Genomic DNA, 18,774 nt, shown 5'->3' on the forward strand with positions numbered 1-18,774 from the left:
GTGGTTTTGTTCGTGCAAAGTCTACGTGTTTTCCATATCAATAATAGGCGATATATTAGCCCCTATAGCTGTGATATATCAGCATACGTTGATATTTCAAACACATTTTTGCACACTTTCAGCACACTTGAATTTGTTTAAACCACTTTAACTGAGTAAAACGTGATCCTAACAGCTGAGGAAAGATTCTAGACTTCCTAGACTTATCCATGATTATTTTTATTCATCAAAAACCTTAGATCTTTAATAAACATATATGTGACAAATGTCACATTATTAATTATTCTATCTAAATCTTAGGTTATAATAAATAACGTTCTTAGGACTATCTTCATTAATCAAACCTTGTGATAAAATTAATATTTCCAAACTATAGGCTAAACTTATGAAATACATAACTAGCTCTATGAGTTTCCAACTAAATCCCGACTTGAACCAATAACCACGAAAACATAAAATACTAAGCTACTACTACTACTACTACTACCGCTACTACTCCTACTGCTGCTGCTGCTGCTGCTCCTACTACTGCTATTGCTACTGCTGTTGTTGTTCCTACTGCTGACGCTGTTGCTATTGTTGCTGCTCCTACTCCTACTTCTACTACTACTGCTACTGCTGCTGCTACTACAACTATTGCTGCTGCTGCTGCTACTGCTACTACTATCGTTTCTGCTACTACTGTGTCTACCGCTACTCCTGCTACTGCTGCTACTACTACTACTGCGACTGCTACTACTGCTATTGCTACTACTGATGCTACTGCTACTGCTGCTGCTACTGCTACTACTACTGCTACTACAGCTACTGCTGCTGCTACTGCTACTACTACTGCTACTACAGCTACTGCTGCTGCTACTACTACTACTACTGCTGCTGCTACTACTACTACTACTGCCGTTGCTGCTACTACTGTCGCTGCTGTTGCCGTCGCTGCCGCTGTTGCCGCTGCTGCCGCCGCTCCTACTCCTGCTGCTACTACTGCTACTACTGCTGCTACTACTGTGTCTACTGCTATTGCTACTACTGCTGCTGCTGCTGCTACTGTGTCTACTGCTACTACTACTACTACTGCTGTTGCTGCTGCTGCTGCTGCTGCTGCTGCTGCTACTGCTGCTGCTACTTCTACTGCTCCTGCTACTGCTACTACTACTGCTACTACTGCTGCTACTGCTATTGCTACTACTCATGCTACTGCTGCTATTACTACTGTTACTACTGCTACTGATGCTGCTGCTGCTACTACTACTACTGCTACTGCTGCTGCTGCTACTACTACTACTACTACTACTGCTACTGCTGCTGCTACTACTACTACAGTGTCTACTACTGCTGCTGCTACTACGACTGCGACTGCTACAACTACTGTGTCTACTGCTACTGCTACTACTAATGCTACTACTACTGCTGCTGCTGTTGCTACTGCTACTGCTACTACTACTACTGCTACTACTACTGTTGCTACTACTATGTCTATTGCTACTACTACAACTACTGCTACAACTACTGCTGCTGCTGCTACTACTACTGCTACTGCTGCTACTACTGCTATTACTGCTCGTGCTACTGCTCGTGCTACTTCTGCTGTTGCTACTACTGTTGCTGCTTCTGCTGCTGCAGCTGCTACTGCTGCTACTACTGCTACTGCTGCTACTGCTGCTACTACTGCTACTGCTGCTACTACTGCTACTGCTACTGCTGCTACTACTCCTCTTACTGTTACTACTACTCCTACTGCTACTGCTGCTCCTGCTACTGCTACTACTGTTACTGCTACTCCTACTACTACTACTGCTGCTACTACTATGTCTACTGCTACTGCTACAACTACTACTACTGCTACTGCTGTTACTACTGTGTCTACTACTACTACTACTACTACTACTACTACTACTACTATTACTGTGTCTACTTCTATTGCTACTACTATAGCTGCTGCTACTACTGTGTCTACTGCTACTGCTACTACTGCTACTACTATGTCAAATGCTACTGCTACTACTACTGCTACCGCTACTGCTACTGTTGCTGCTACTGCTACTGATACTGCTGCTACTACTTTGTCTATTGCTACTGCTACTACTACTACTGCTGCTGCTACTACTACTACTTCTGTTGTTGCTGCTACTACTACTGTGCCTACTGCTACTGCTACTGCTACTACGACTGCTGCTGCTGCTACTACTACTGTGTCTACTGCTACTGCTACTACTATTGGTGTTGCTGCTGCCACTACTGCTTCTATTGCTACTACTACTACTACTACTACTAGTGCTACTGCTGCTACTGCTAGTACTGCTGCTGCTGCTACTTCTGCTGATGCTGCCGCTGCTAGTGCTACTACTGCTACTGCTACTACTGCTACTGCCTTTGTGTCTACTGCTAGTGCTGCTACTACTGTGTCTACTGCTACTGCTTCTACTCCTGCTGCTGTTGCTACTCCTCCTGCTGCTGCTGCTACTACTGCTGCTGCTGCTGCTACTGCTACTCCTCCTGCTACTGGTGGTTCTACTACTGCTACTGCTTATATTGCTGCTGATATTGCTACTTCTACTGCTGCTACTGCTACTACTGCTACTGCTACTACTGATGCTGCTGCTGCTACTGTGTCTACTGCTATTGCTGCTGCTGCTACTACTACTGTGTCTACTGCTACTGCTTCTGCTGCTACTACTACTGCTTCTGCTGCTACTATTGCTACTGCTACTGATGTGTCTACCGCTACTACTAATGCTACTACTACTACTACTGCTGCTGCTACTACTACTACTACTACTGCTGCTACTATTGTGTCTACTGCTACTGCTACTATTACTGTTACTGTTGCTGCTGTTACTACTACTACTGTGTCTACTACTGCTATTGTTGTTGCTGCTGCTACTACTTCTACTACTACTACTGCTGCTGCTGCTACTGCTATTGCTGCTCCTACTGCTGAGACGCTACATGTGACGCCCCACATCACTATGGCTGCTTTCTGGAATGACGATTGGCCCTACAAACCAAGACAAGTCTTTTCAGCGTGCTTTGTCCTCACTCGCACACTTCCTGGGAAAACTTCCCAGGAGGTCACCCATCTCTAGATTACTCCAGGCCAAGCACGCTTAACCATGGAGTTCTCAAGTGATGGGCTACCGAAAAGAAGATGCACCTTCCTGATATAGGTAGTACCTATCAATCCATTTAAGCCCTCTTCAACTGTGTAGTCTCATACCTACACAGTCTTAGAATCATTACACTTGACCTTCCCCAGGCGGTGTGGGATTGCACAGCTTACCCGGTCTTTCCCCTTACGGATCACAGGATTTTGACTGTCACAATCACCCCCCCTTACGGGCCCGACGTCCCCGTCAGCCACACTTCTGGCTGGGTCAAGGCTCTAATACCATTATGTGACGCCCCACATCACTATGGCTGCTTTCTGGAATAACGACTGGCCCTACAAACCAAGACAAGTCTTTTCAGCGTGCTTTGTCCTCACTCGCACACTTCCTGGGAAAACTTCCCAGGAGGTCACCCATCCCTAGATTACTCCAGGCCAAGCACGCTTAACCATGGAGTTCTTAAGTGATGGGCTACTGAAAAGAAGATGCACCTTCCTGATATAGGTAGTACCTATCAATCCATTTAAGCCCTCTTCAATTGTGTAGTCCCATACCTACACAGTCTTAGAATCATTACACTTGACCTTCCCCAGGCGGTGTGGGATTGCACAGCTTACCCGGTCTTTCCCCTTACGGATCACGGGATTTTGACTGTCACACTACAGTAGCAAACAATTTGTTAGAAAAAAAATTAAATTTCAGTTCCTAAAAACTCCCCTTACAAACTAGAACTAACAAATATAACACGAATTGTCAACCTTTTGGAAAAATTTTAACAAGACACAGCAACACAACGCCCCCTGAAAATAAGGTCTAGAGTTGTACACAAAATTAAAAAAAAAATACCAAACTACTCTCCCTTTTTGTCTACCAAGGTGCCAAAGTAATGAAAATAAAAAATAAAAGACAAAGAAACTTGTTCTTTGAATATGCAACGAAAGCCAAATTTGACAACATGAAGTTATGATGTCTCAGGACTAACACCAGATGGAGCAGTGGAACTAGAAGCACCGACAGAGGGATGGGGAGTACTGACATTCTTGGTTCGAGCCATTGATTCCTGCACACTAGTAAGCACAAGAAAGAAAAACAACAGAGAAGAACCAAGGAGAAAGTAACCAAAAAAAAATGATAGAGTGAGTAAATGAGAGAGTGGTCGTGGAAATGTGAGGACCAACATGGGGTTATAGAGTGAGGAAATGAGAGAGTAGTCGTGGGACTGTGAGGACCAACATGGGGTTATAGGCACAAGACACAACCACACAACGCCCCCTGAAAATAAGGTCTAGAGTTGTACACAAAATTAAAAAAATACCAAACTACTCTCCCTTTTTGTCTATCAAGGTGCCAAAGTAACGAAAATAAAAAATAAAAGACAAAGGACCTGTTTGACATTGTTTTCAGTTTTTTGTTTTCAAAGTTGTATTCTTAGAATTGAGAGCAGAAAACTGTTTTTGTAATTTAAAAAAAACAAGAGGTGTTTGGTTAATGTTTTCTTAAAACAATTTTTTAGTTTTATTTTTTTAAAAATTTTAAATAAAAAATTAACAAATATATTTACAAAGAGAATTTTTTTAAAAAAGTTTGTAATAAATAATGAGATAAAATAATTTGAAAAAAAAATGATGAAAAATAAGAAGTGAGAAAGTAAGGAGATAAAATTTGAAGAAATATAAATTGAGAAGAGAGAAATTGATCAAAGAAAAAATGAGAGAGAATGTGATGAGAAAGAAAGTGGAGAGAGAGAAGTGAGTAGAGAGAAAGTGATGAGAGAGGAAATGGGGAGAGAGAAAGTGATGTGAGAGAAAGTGAAGAGAGAGAAACTAATGACAGAGAAAATGATGTGACAATAAATGATGTTAAATAATAATAATTAAAAAAGTGATGTGATAAAAAAATATAGACAAAAAAAATTTGAGAACAACAGAAAACAACTTTTTGATGTTCTCAAAATTTTCTGTTTTTTATAACTTTGTTTTTAAAAATTGTTTTTTGAAAACAACGCCAAACACCTCAACTTGTTTTAAAAAAACAGTTTTTAGCTTTTAAAAACAAAAAACAGTCTTTTAGTTAAGGTGTCAAACACCCTCAAAGAAACTTATTCTTTGGACATGTAACGGAAGCCAAATTTGACAACATGAAGTTCTGATGTCTCAAGACTAACACCAAATGGAGCAGAGGAACTAGAAGCACCGAAAGAGGGATGAGGAGTATCGACGGTCTTGGTTCGAGTCATTGATTCCTACACACTAGGAAGCACAAGAAAGAAAAACAATAAAGAAGAACCAAGGAGAAAATAACCAGAAAAAAATGATATAGTGAGTAAATGAGAGAGTGGTTGTGGCAATGTGAGGACCAACGTGGGGTTATAGGGACAAAATGGGTAGTTACCCGATTCTTGACTAGGAGATAAAAAAGAAAACTTTTGTCTTAATTGAAACAGATAAAAAATGCAACAAATATTTTTTTTCAACTTTCCTTTTTCTCACACAAAATAATTAATATTCAAACAAACCTTAACTTTAGAGATAATATTGACAAAAATAACACACTATCAATTGGAATAAAAAATTTCCAAATAAAGCAAGATGTCACACTCCATTACATTTCAATTTTCTTCCTCTTTTTTCTTGATATTCCCATTTTTTTGTTTCTTTTTTTTATATATAGATAATGACCAAAATTTCCTTTTGTTGCTGAAAAAAATTTCGAAACCTAAAATACAATAACAAACATTCTTTCAAAAATTAGCTGAGTACTATAAAGTTAGAGAAATTATTTAATTTATGTGATACGCTTGAGAGTGTTAGGATAAAAATAAATATTTCAAAGAGCACGAAATATTTTAAGGAAAAACATTAACATGAAGGATGAGACTTATATTTTTCATTTTTTCTACATTCATATTAGGTTTTAGTGTGTGAGGTGAAGAACTAGGGTCATTGCCCTTGTTGATAATTTTGACGTTTTTCTCCAGTACTCAATGGAGACGTTGTCACACTACACCAATGGTACCCCTTTTCATTGGTAGCGTATCCTCTACATATGTCTAATTACACAGACTTAACTTACTCAAAGTTAGCTGTCACACACACTGATGTAAGTAGCTATATTCTCACAAAGGACCTGAAACTAATTTTTTTTTGACAATTTTGCTCATTGCACTCTTAGTAAGCGTTTTTCCCAAAAATATATTATGAAGAAATTTTTATTTTGAAACCAACAAACTAAGCATTACATATATACAAAATAATTAATCTAAAAGAAAGTACTTGCAAATTTTTTGAAAAACATTTGAAAATTGTTTAAACAGGAATACAAATATTTGATAAGCAGCGAGGGAAAGATGGTCAAGAATAAAACAAAAAATTAAATACTACAAACCCCCAATGATTTCTTGAGGGAATCAAACTGAACTGAATCTAGGGAATTTGTGAAAATATCAACAATTTTCTTATCAGTCTCAAATATTCCAAGATCAATGTTTTATTCTCAACAAGCTCTCTAATGAAATGGTGCATAATATCAATATGCTTTGTGCGTGAGTGTTGAACTGGATTTTTAGAAATATTTATAGCACTAGTGTTGTCACAAAAAACAATTAAAGTATCAAATTCAAACCCATAGTCAATAATCATTTATTTCATCAACAATAGTTGAGTATAACAATTGCCAGCAGCAATGTACTCGACCTCAATAGTAGATAATGAAATGGAATTTGCTTTTTGTTGTCCCACGACACCAAGTTGTTCCCCATATAGAAACATCCTCCACTAGTGTTTTTCCTGTCATCCTCTTCTTGCAAAGCTTTAATCTAAGACTCATTAGTTAAAGCTTCTTTCACATTTTTTGGTTCAAGTGAAGAGGTAAAACACACATATTGGAAGAGATTTAAATATATTTTCCTTGTGACTACATTTTCTTCTAAATCTCCTAGAATGAGAATATCTGGATAATTCTTTTTAACCATGGCTGAAGGTTCTCTATGAATTGGATCAGTGATAGTTTTTTTAGGCATTTGCGTCTCTGTCTGTTCAAATGTGGAAGATGATGATTCAGTTTTAGTTTTAGTGGCATCAGATGGAATTTCTGATACATCATTCTGGACGTTTGATTGATCAGGAGATTCTTCAATAAATTTATCTATCTCGTCTTCAGTTAAAAATTCTGAAAAATCTTTGCCATCATCAACAACAACATTAGCAGACTCAATAATAGTCTGGGTTCTCATGTTGTACACACGATATGCCATACTGTTTATGTAATAACCAAGAAATACACCTACATCACTTTTAGCATCATGTTTTCAAACATTTTCTCGATCTCTAAAAAATGTAACACACCCACCCACAAATGTGAAAATAACTTACATTTGGGCGCTTACCTTTCCAGATCTCATAAGGAGTTTTGGCAATACCTGGATGCAAAAACACTCTATTTATTGTGTAGAAAGCAATATTAATAGCTACCGCCCACAATCTTTTGGACATTTTCTTGCTATTCAATATTACTCTTGCAATTTCCTGAAGAGTGCGATTCTTTCTCTCAACAACTCAAATTTTCTCAGGAGTTTTGGGAGCTGAAAAATTTATCAGATATTCCACAAGATTTATAGAATTCATCATACACAACATTCTCAAATTCTTTACCATGATCACTACAAATTCTTTAAACAAAGAGTTTTGAAAGCTTCAAAAGTGTCAAATTTTTCTTTTAAAAATCAACCCAAGTAAAACAAGAAAAATCATCTACACACACAAAAATGTATCCTTTTCCATTTAAGCTTTCAACTTGAATTGGACTCGTTGGATTCATGTCAAGAAATTCTATGACCTTGGTGGTATTCACATTTGTGATACATTTGTGAGTGATCTTTAATTGCTTGCCAAGTTGGCAAGGTTCACACTTACCGGTAGATTCTTTACCCAGTTTGGGTAAACCATGAACAATACATGCATTTGATTTTTTTTCTTCATGTTTTTTAAATTAACGTGACCAAGTTTTTATGCCACAAATCAGTATAATTGCTTATGGCCGAGTGACGTGACATATTTTGAGAGAGAGTATAACAATTATCAGCTGATCTAAAATGTAACGTTCTCCTAATCCAGGGTTGTTACACTGTGTATTTTAAAATGTGTTAGACTCGCTAATCAAGTCATTTGGTTATAAACATGTAACTAAGGTTAATGTCAAGGGTTAGGGTTAAAAATTTAGTCAAAGGAACTGTTGAATTTTATTTAAAAAGTTTATACATACATGGGATCCCAGAATATTACAACCAAACTTTTAAAAAGGTGTATATACATCAAAATTACAACCGGCCGACCTAAGCGGCAAAATCAGGGCTACAACCCTAGTTCCTCTGAGATATCCTTGGCCGTGGTGGACGAGCAGCCACATATGTAGAGTCCTAGAATGTTTACTTAGCTAGTTAGATAATAGTAGTAGTAGTAGTACTAGTTAGTAGTAGTTATAGTATGTTTATTACTGTGGATTTTGTTTCAACGCGGGACTTGGTTGAACACTCGTAGCAACACTTATAGATTTTATAAGTTTAACCTATAGTTTAAGAATATTAATTATAACATAAGGTTTGATTAATATAACTAATTATAAAGATGTCATTTATTATACTATAAGATTTAGATAGAATTAATAAGATCATGAGACTTGTTGTGTGCAGGTTTATTTAAGGATTTAACAATAGTTTAAATAGAAAGAAAGTTCAAGAAAGCTCTAGAATCTTCCAAGACCATTAAGAGCATGACATTTGTCACAACCTTGTTTAATTGAGGATTTAAGCATTCAATTCAAAAATAGAGGTTTCTAGAAGCCCTAAACCCTTCCAGAACTTGCTGGAATCTCGTTTAATCAGTCAAACCTGATTAATCAATTCAATTATGCTGAAAATGTGCAATTACGTGTTTAATATATTCACGAATGTTGATATATCGCAGCCTAGGAGCCGATGTATCGCCACACGGGGAATACGAAAAACACGTGAGCTTCACACAAACGAAACGACGAGCACTCGGGTCATAAGCCCAGGCGATATATCGCCTATGATGGGATATATATCGGCCCTAGGGCTATATTTTCAAACATTTTTGAAACCGAGCTCAATTCATTCCTTAACCTCTTGACCAGCCTCTGAACGTTTTGACCGAGTCTTAAGCCTCTGTTGAACGAATATTCAAATATTCTTAAATTAATACTCATTATTTTTATTCAAGATAAAAGGAGGTAGTTAACTCCTTGAACTCTATAAATAGGACTTAGTACCTAGCCATTTCTTTCATTCTTCAAGCTGTGTTCAGAGCCTTCAAGCTGCTAGGGTTACTATAGAGTGATAAACACTTGGGTGGAGGTATAAGCTTTATCATCTTAAGCTTTATAAACACTTGGGAAGTAAGACAAATAGTGTGTTTTTCTATATCGAGGTGTAGTTCGGTTCTAGTACATTCAAAGGTATTCCTATTCCTAGTTCATTTTTGTATGTTTCTTTAGTTTTCTTTACTCAAATCCTAACTCGTTGTTTTCCATTCTTGGTTAGGTATTTAAGGTCTTTGAACTTAAGGTTTCTTTTCGGTAAGCTTCTTCTTGGTGGTTTAGTTCATATTCATCTCTTTCTTTAGAAATACTCACATTCTTATTGTTGGTTTTAGGAGTGTTCAAAATCCTGTCCTTGTTCTCATATCCCGGTTTTGGTAAAGAAAAATAGGATAGAATTCTATATGTTTATACTATACGCTTATGTTATGTTATGTTTACATTATGTATAGTATATAGTCCTTGTGCATATGTCTTGTCTAGCTAGCAAGCCCCAATAATTTATGGGCATATGACTTACTTGGCTAGCAAGCCCCATAAATCTAATGGGCATATGACTTGCTTAGTTAACAAGCCTCAAGATGTATGGTGGCCATTGTAGTATTATATGGCATATGTTTATAGTTTATGTATATGACTTATGTTATTAGTAGTTTTTCCTTGATGGGCATTAGGCTCACTCCTTCATTTTTTTTATGTATGCAGGAAATAGTTATGGCGGCGGAAGGGTTCCTGGCAGCTTGGTTTGTGTAATAAGGATGAAGGGATTCGATGGGCTTCGTGAATGATTTGAGGACGACGTTATTTTCAGTATTTTTATCATGTTTTCATGTATTTTCCGCACTTGGTTTTGTAAAAAATTCATTTAAGTTTAAAGTTATGTTTTAATTTCAAACAATGGGATCCCATACCCCATATTTGTGTATTTCAACATTTACCTTAGAGTTTTTAATAAAGTTGTGAATGTTTCTTATGTATGTTTTCTAAAAAATAGTGTCTATGTATAGTAGTTTTAATAGTCCAAAGTCTTAGAATTAGTTGGGTGATTACAGCATATGTACAAGCCGCCACCCAAGCTCTCCAAATCATGGCTGGTCAAGCTTTCATTTACCCTTACCTGCACCACAAAACACCCGTGAGCCAAGGCTCAGCAAGAAAACTTAAACATGTGCATAAACATAAAATACAAATTCCCAGATACTTATCTAGCTTGTCCAGCAGTAATAACCTACGCATACAGTCATTCAATTACAAATAAATGGTCATTGGACCAATTTGGGGCCGCTGCTCTAAACAATTGACCATAGAGTCAACCCCGGGGCCCTATGCCCAAGCTATGTGACCATAGAGTTACCTGAGGCCCTCGCCCTCAGCTCTGAGTAACTAGCCAAACACCTCTAGTTTTACAACAACCATAGGGTTGGCCAACGTAATGGTACATTGTTGATTTAGGCCTAAGCCTTTCGACCAGCGCGCTATTGCCGTCCTTGACTAATAAGTCAAGCCCTGAACCAGGTATTCGAATATCAATACAGAAGCAGATATGGATAGGCATACCCCAACAAGATAAACATGCATACATGTTAATCACATAACATCATCAGGTAACCGTAATCATAGTAATAATCATGCTTATTTAATGGGACCATGCTCTAGCCACGCAAACCATGCAAACAGTCTTGCAACACTTAAGCAAGTAAGAATATTCAAGTACATTTAACCAATAAGTGAAAATGATAACTTAAATATAAACATTCTCAGGGGCCCAAGCTCTAATCATAACTATTATAAATAGTCAGGCCAAGCCTTGATCACATATAACACGTATTGGGTGCAGTTTTCTTACCTCAAGTCCGAGTATAGCGTAAAATAAGAACGACCCTCGAGCACGATCCCGGTTCCGAGCCCTTAACGATAACTTAGTCACAACCATAATATAGAATTCCATCAATAACGAGAAAATAAAGGCTTTTGGATCGAGTCCTAGCCTTCGGGACCTCGAACTCTACTAAACTGGGTAGTAGAATCAATCCCGAGCCCTAAGGAAAAGATTCTCATCACTAAAAACTCACCATGGTCAAAACAGTCTAGGTGAGTCGCGACCTGCCCTTGAGGGTCGCGGCGCACCCCTCAAGTTAAAGGCCCTCCTCCCCTGATAATGGACATGGGCTGCAACCTGCCCCTTGACGGTTGCAGCACACCTCTCATATAGAAACCTCCCAAGGCCCTGGGTACGGTTGGGTCGCGGCCCCTCAAGAGCAGGGCTGCGACTTGGCCCTGCGAACCCAAATTTTCTCCATTCTTCATCAGCCAAATCCAACCAAAACTATCCCAATTTCACCCTAAAAAAATAATTCAATCCATGTAACAGTTTTAATATCTTCCCAGCAACAAAACCCAACTAGAACTTAGATGTAAAACTCATCAAAACTCCCAATTAAACTCTTGAGCTTTAAGGCTCAAGAACACCCTAAGAACAACCAAACTAAATAGAAAAATCAATGGAAATCAAGGTCCAAAGCTTACCTCAACTATGATTAAAGTCTTCCTAGCTGAAGCTAATCCAATCCCAATCTTAAGCCTTCGATCTCTCAAGCTTCAGCCAACAATTTCCCCTTAATTCTCAAAGAATTTCCTTGAAAGAGTTGAGAGAAAAACAGAGAGAGGGAGAGAGAAAGAGAGAGTTGTTTTGAGTGTGTGGGGTGTTTGAGTGTTTTGTGTTTTGTTTCCTTGAGGCTTAAACGACTTAAGCTAATTCCGAGGCTCGGGGTACCAAAAACGTCCCCGAGGGAAAAATGGTCAAAATTCCTAGTATTCTTTCCTAATCTCACTAACTCCAAATATATCCTCAATTATTCATTCCCATTACCCGATATCTCGATTTAATGCTAAATACCTAAAATACCCCTTGACTCGCCCCGAGTAGGGTATTGGGTCCCGTTGGGACTTTCCTGCTAACTTGCTCCCTAGGATTGTCTCGTGCCGAGTAACCCAAATAAACCCGCATAATCATGTGGTCCCTCACATATATCACATATGTGCACACATATACAATTATGCATATATCGAGCCAAATTACGAAAGTTGCCATTCTAATAAGAAACGGATCCACATGCATATTTAATACTCCTAAAGATGCATAACTAGTTATATTATCATACAACTCACATAATCACAATCAAATATATCAAATAAACATATGATTCCATATATTTCCATCCTGACCCCCTAATCAAGGCCCTAAGCCTTATTAGGTAATTTTGGGACGTTACATGAAACCTCTTAGAACACAATTAAATTAGCTTTCAATCCATCAACCAGCAGAACATTTTTTAGTTTAGGTAGTCCTTCCATATTTTGGGTTCCCTTTCCAAGAATTTTACCTGCCACATCACCAAAATTTACTGCACCACATTGCACAGATTTTAAATTGATGATTATGTTCTCATGATCAGTCATATGTCTACAAGATCCACTATCAAAGTACCAAGAATTAAATGTATGAGTTCTATGACATGTAAAGCAGCAAGACAATTATTCACATCCTTTTTGACCCACATTTGTTTAGGCACAAAAGTTTTCTTTTGCACCTTTTTGAAATTCACATGATGAAAATAATTTGATTTGAAAAAATTCATCATCGTAAGGCACTTTGGTCGAATGTGACCCTTGACTCCACAAAAATAACGAGTGGGAATGAATTTCTTAGTCCTTCCATAGGATGTACCTATCTGCCTCTTTGTTGATGAGACATTTTGAGATGTTGATGGATTAAAAATCTGCAATGTTATAATAGAAGACGAAATAGGTAATGAACAGGCTTGAACAAACACAATTTTTCCTTTTGATTGAGACCTTTTAGATCCCAAGCCAACATTGTTTCATTTACCTGCACTCTGGACCTCCTCAAAAATAGTAGATTCTGGATTAAGCATCTTTACATTTTTCTTTATAAGATCGAACTCTTTTTTCAAATGGTTATTTTCAGCATTTTTAGCAAAAATCTCAATTTCAAAAACTCTAGCATTTGATTCAAGTTCATCATTTCTGTGGGAAAGAGATTTGATAGTCTTTGCATTTGACTAATTTACAACACAAAATTTTACCCATCCATCATACATTTTTTTGTAAGATTCTTCCAGTGAATCTTCATTGACTTCTAATTCATCAAAATAAGTGTCAACAACATCATCAGTACTTATCGTATCATCAATAATTTTATTTACAAAACAATTTTTTTAGGCAAAGAAATTTTCTAGTTTCCTGCAAGAAATAAGGAAGACTAGAAAACACAGATGTCAAAGCAACATTTTCAAGATCTTCATCACTATTTCAGAATCATTACAACTCCAAGTAGTATTCATACCTTTTTTATTCATTTTTAAGTTATTTGCACATTCTGACTGAATGTGACCGAACCATCACACTCCCTACATTGAACTCACATTTTATTGTTAGGAAAAAAGTTTTAGAAGATGTGTTACCTATCGAGAATTTAGAAAGATTCTTTTTATTGCCCAATTTTTTCATATATTTTTTAAAATTTCTTGTCAGTGGGGCCTACTCATTATCATCTTCATAATCTGAACTAACATTTTCTGAACTTTTCAAAGCAATAGATATTTCTTTTACTTTGTTTGGTTTTTCTTTTTGTCTGATCTGTTGATTCAGTTCAAATGTCTGTAATGAACCCATCAGTTCTTCCACTCTCATGGAAATCAGATCTTTAGTCTCCTCAATAGCTATTAGCTTGGGCTAAACCTATCAGATAAAACACGAACAATCTTTCAAACTAACACAAATTCATCTAATTTCTCACCTAAAGAAAAATATTCATCAGCAACATCAGACAATCTTTCATAAAATTTAATGACGATTTCCGTTTCAGCATTCTAAAATCCTCAAATTTTTTTTGTAACATAATGGACCTAGAACGATTTACATCAGCAGTTCTTTCAAATTGAGTTTGAAGAATTTTCCAGGCTTCTTTGGCCGAATAACAAGAGGGTATAAGTTTAATACACCCTTCACACACACCATTGAACAAGGCATGTAAGACCTTGTTATTGTAACTGGACAATAAATTGTCACCAGTTGACCAATTTAACTCAGATTTTACAATTGTTTCCCTAGTTTTTGCTTCAACCTCAGTTGGTGTTGACCAACCTATCAAGATAGATCTCCACTCCTTTTCATCTTGAGATTTGATGAAGGCTTTCATTCTAACCTTCCAGTAAGGATAATTAGAATCATTAAGAAACTGTGGACGAGTTTTAGAACTTCCTTCTGCAAAAAATGACATGTTGCAAATGAAAACACAAACAAACAGAAAGGGAAACATAAGATCTCACTAAGAGTTTAGTGAACCGATCTGAAAGCAATTGAAATTCCATATTTTTAAGATTACCAACTGAATTTATCAAACACTTTAAATAATGCGTAATAGTTATACAATTGTTTGATCAGACCAATATTATGATGTATCAAGACAGATTGTTGATGAATCAGAATAAACGAACAGAAAGTAAACAAACTAAAACTAACGTGACACAATAAGTATCGGGACACACGTGGTTCGAAAAAATCTAGTCCGCGGGGCCACGCCCAGAGATAAAATCAATTAGTAAAGTCTCAAGAATACAATAAGCAATCGACTTATACAAGTTCAGACTCCCTCTAAATCCTTGTCGCAACCTTGAAGTACTCCACTTTAATAATCTAATTTTGATAAACATCAAGAACACGAAATCCCTTATGATCTTGATGAGTGCTCGCTTCCTCTCGAAGTGAGACTTGTAGAAATATTCTCTCCAAGATTGTATGTCACGTTCATAAGCTTTATGACCTGTTTAAGAATAAACAACACAAACAAAACAAACAAACAAAGAGATAGTTGAACAAAGACTACTCTTTACATAAAAAAGAATTCTTCAAAATATGAAACGTTAGAATGGTGAAGAGATGAGATTAGCTGCTGCTTAGGTCTAATATTTATAGAGTTTAGGAAACCCTAAGCTAAGCCAATCTCATTCTTGATCTCAATCAGATCAACTAAGAGAGTTTCTAAAAATAACTCTCAATTACCTTTACTGTAGAGAAATCCGGATGTAATAGAAGATCATTTTGAATCATTAGAAAAGGATGAACCTGGGCTTAACTCCAAACTAGGTTCATTTCGGAATTGATCTTTCTTGGGCACAAAGATATTTCAAAACAATCAATTTAAATCAATTAAAATAAAAAAATCTGCACAGTAATCAATTATATATTGAACATACTTATTATAGACATAGTTACCATAAATACATAGGGATTTTTGTCTATAGACAATTCATTTAATATAAAATACATACTTACCCAAAAGTTCAAAATCCACCAAGTATACCTGTTATCCCCATTTCCTGGAAGGGCTTTGGGCCTTCGCCCTGGCCCACGGTCAGAGGACCGGCTCGGCATATGGGCCTGGCCCAAGGTCCCTTGGTTTGAATATCGCCCAAGGGGACTGGTACGGACCAGAGACTCTAGACTGGGCCCGTTTGGAGGGGTCCGGGACGTCCCTTCGAGTTCATCTTCAGCAAGAACGGTCCCGGCGATGTCCAGAGCGCCTGGATTGTCGCGGCCTACGTGTCCCTATCCCGGAGCCTGGTATGGTCCGGGCCTGAGGTAAATGGAGCGGGCCAAAGGTAAACAGACCTGGATCACCTCCTCCCCAGTTGAAGGGCCAGGCGTCCAGGATCCTGAAACCGCCTCATTTCGCGTGGGCGTTGTCCCCCACTTTTCGCCTGTAGAAAAGGTCGCCTCGGGATTGCCCACTGGTGTGTCAGGACTGCGCAGCCAAGTACCCTGACCGGTCTTGTCTCCTGAATTAGCCTCGTGACTCGAAGTGGTCAGAGCCAAAGCGCCGTTTTTTCGGGCGAGGCTTGTGTCTCAGGTCAACCAATTGGGCCTTAGCTGGTTTGAATTTCGTGTATTGTATACCTTTTTGTATTGGGCCTCCACTAGAAAGGCCCCCTTGTACCCATTTCTTTGATGGGCCCGGGTTGGATCCGGCCCAGACCCGGTGTTCCCCTCAGCTTATAAATATAAGCTGTAGAAAAACGTACACAAAAAAGAAAAAAAGAAGGGAAAAAGGCAGAAACTCTGTTGAGATATAGTTAGAAAACTCCATTGTAAAAGCTTCTTATAGCTCTAATATATAGACTCGTGGACTAAGGCTAGTTAACGCCCCAACCACGTAAAAACCTCGTGTCGATCTTCTACTTTCATTATTATTTTAAGTAAATATTGTTCATTAATATAGTTGCCGAAAATCTCGGTTAACAGTTTGGTGCTTTCATTGAGAGCTGAAGGAAGCTAGCGCCAACGTCGGGCCTTTACTACGATGGTGAACACGCGACACACCACATTCGACCCTACCAACCCAGAGCAAGGTAACGGAGACCCGCTGCCTTCTCAGCACATTCCTCAGGACCTGCCTGAGGACGTGCCTCCTCAGACGTCTCACCAAGATGAGTCGCAAGACTACGAGGGTGGGGCAGAGTACGAAGTAGAAAATGAAGAAGAGTACTACGAGGAGGAGAACGAGGGGGAGTATCACGATGAAGCTGCGGACCCCGGGATCCCTCGCGACGATCAGCAAGACTCGGAGGTGATTAGACTAAGGCAGCAGATCCTGGATCAGGAAGCCAAGATGGCTGAACAGGCGGAGGCACACCGCCGGGTGCAAGAGTCTCTGCGAGCCCTACAAGCGCTGATGGCTACGCAGGGCCCAGCAGCCAACCCCACAGCCGGCCCGCTTCCAGAAACGCAACAACCCGCTCCCCAAGAGCAAGCCGGGGGCCCCAGGGGTGCTAGTCCGATCCGTCCCCCAGAGCCTTTTCCCGACGCAGCTCCGAGAGTCCCGGACAAGGAGCGACGGAAGACCCGGGAGAAGACCACCCCCGTCGCGAAAGCCGGGGCACGTTCACGGCCGTCACCTAGGAAAGAGAAGGTGCGCCCCGTCCCAGGACATCCAATCGATCCGCAAGGAGCACGGCCACAGAACGGGCAGCCCCGGCACCCCCAGGGCCAAGCGGGCGGGAGAGGTCTTTGCACCCAAGTGCCTCGGTCAACAAGAACCGTCGGGAACGATCTTGCCGCGAGGATCGTAACGCTCTCAGTTCAGGGGACGATACTTCCCGGGTAGATTTACGTGACGGACTGAATGCCCGGAAGGAGTGGGCCCGCAAGGAAAAAATCCTCCCTCGAGACGGCGACCTCAGCAACGACATCAACGATAGGAGGAACGAGAGAATCCCCCTGGAGGATAACACGACCAAGCAGCTCATGGAGCAAATGGCCGCATTAAAAAAGGTCACTGATCACTTGGTCCGCAAGCAGGAAGGCGCGGACACCGACTCTGACGAAGAGGATAAAGAGCCGTGCGCGAGGCACATCCTGGACGCCGTATTGCCCAAGGGGTTCAAGATGCCAAGCCTCACCGCCTATACTGGAAGTACAGATCCCAGGGATCATCTGTCTCGGTACAATCGACTCATGACTGTGGCTCACGTCAGCGACGACGGCAAGTGCGTCTGCTTCTCCATCACGTTGGGCGGTCCCGCCGAAGAGTGGTGGAAAAGGCTTAAACCGGGGTCCATCCAAACTTGGTCCGAGCTACAGTCGGCATTCCGGAAGCAGTTCGTGGCCGCCATGAGGATGGACATGCAAATCAGCGCCCTCGCCAATATTAAGCAACTACCCGCGGAGACATTGAGAGCCTACATCCAGCGTTTCACTAAAGAAGCCTCCAAGACAAAGGTCGATGACGGACAGCGCCTGGTGGCACTGCAGTCTGGGATCCGGGCCGGGTCCCCACTCTGGGACGACATGCATCGCAGTAAAGCCGCCAATTTGGAAGAATTCATCAGGAGGGCCCAAGGATTCATCAACTGGGAGGAGGCTCAGATCCAGGCCTTCGGGTGGCCCCCGACTCCTCACCCCATCCCTCAGATGATTCCGGAAGGTGCGGGACAGTTCCCCGCGTAGTCCTACGCCACGCCCCCCATAGTCCCGGGGACGGCCGTCACACCCGGCATCAGTTACACACCTACGGTATACGGCCCTGCCGCTTCGGGGTACGCCCTGGCCCAATCAACGCACTTCTATGGTTATGGTGTCGCGCCGGCAGGGCACAGTATGGCCCCCGTCGTAGCCCAGCAATCATAGACGAGAGTAACTGAGGCAAGCGTGAATCCCTCCCAGGGGAAGCGATCCGGCAAAGGCCAGAACCGGCTGGAGCTGGCCAAAAAAGGGAAGAGGGGCTACGAGCCCCAATATTCGGAATACACCAGCTTGG

General features: G+C 40.0%; 2 protein-coding genes across 2 annotated transcripts; both read right to left on the minus strand.

The window, feature by feature from the left end:
• Positions 1–620: 620 nt before the first annotated feature.
• LOC133816605 (uncharacterized) lies at positions 621–1,703 on the minus strand (the record flags this gene model as incomplete). The annotated part of the gene is made up of 1 exon (XM_062249005.1): positions 621–1,703. A coding segment is annotated over one exon (1,083 nt), but the record flags the coding sequence as incomplete, so codon positions are not given.
• A 3,499-nt stretch (positions 1,704–5,202) lies between these two features.
• Positions 5,203–15,835, minus strand: LOC133815302 (uncharacterized). Its single transcript, XM_062248158.1, has 8 exons — positions 15,823–15,835; positions 15,142–15,282; positions 14,380–14,723; positions 14,031–14,192; positions 13,327–13,519; positions 7,489–7,521; positions 7,021–7,385; positions 5,203–5,346 (listed from the first exon to the last, which is right to left on the minus strand). The coding sequence occupies exons 1-8, from the start codon at positions 15,833–15,835 to the stop codon at positions 5,203–5,205; spliced, it is 1,395 nt and encodes a 464-aa protein (XP_062104142.1).
• Between the last annotated feature and the right edge of the window lie 2,939 nt (positions 15,836–18,774).

Source organism: Humulus lupulus, chromosome 2, assembly GCF_963169125.1.
Source record: "Humulus lupulus chromosome 2, drHumLupu1.1, whole genome shotgun sequence".
In the NCBI taxonomy this organism is placed as follows: domain Eukaryota; kingdom Viridiplantae; phylum Streptophyta; class Magnoliopsida; order Rosales; family Cannabaceae; genus Humulus; species Humulus lupulus.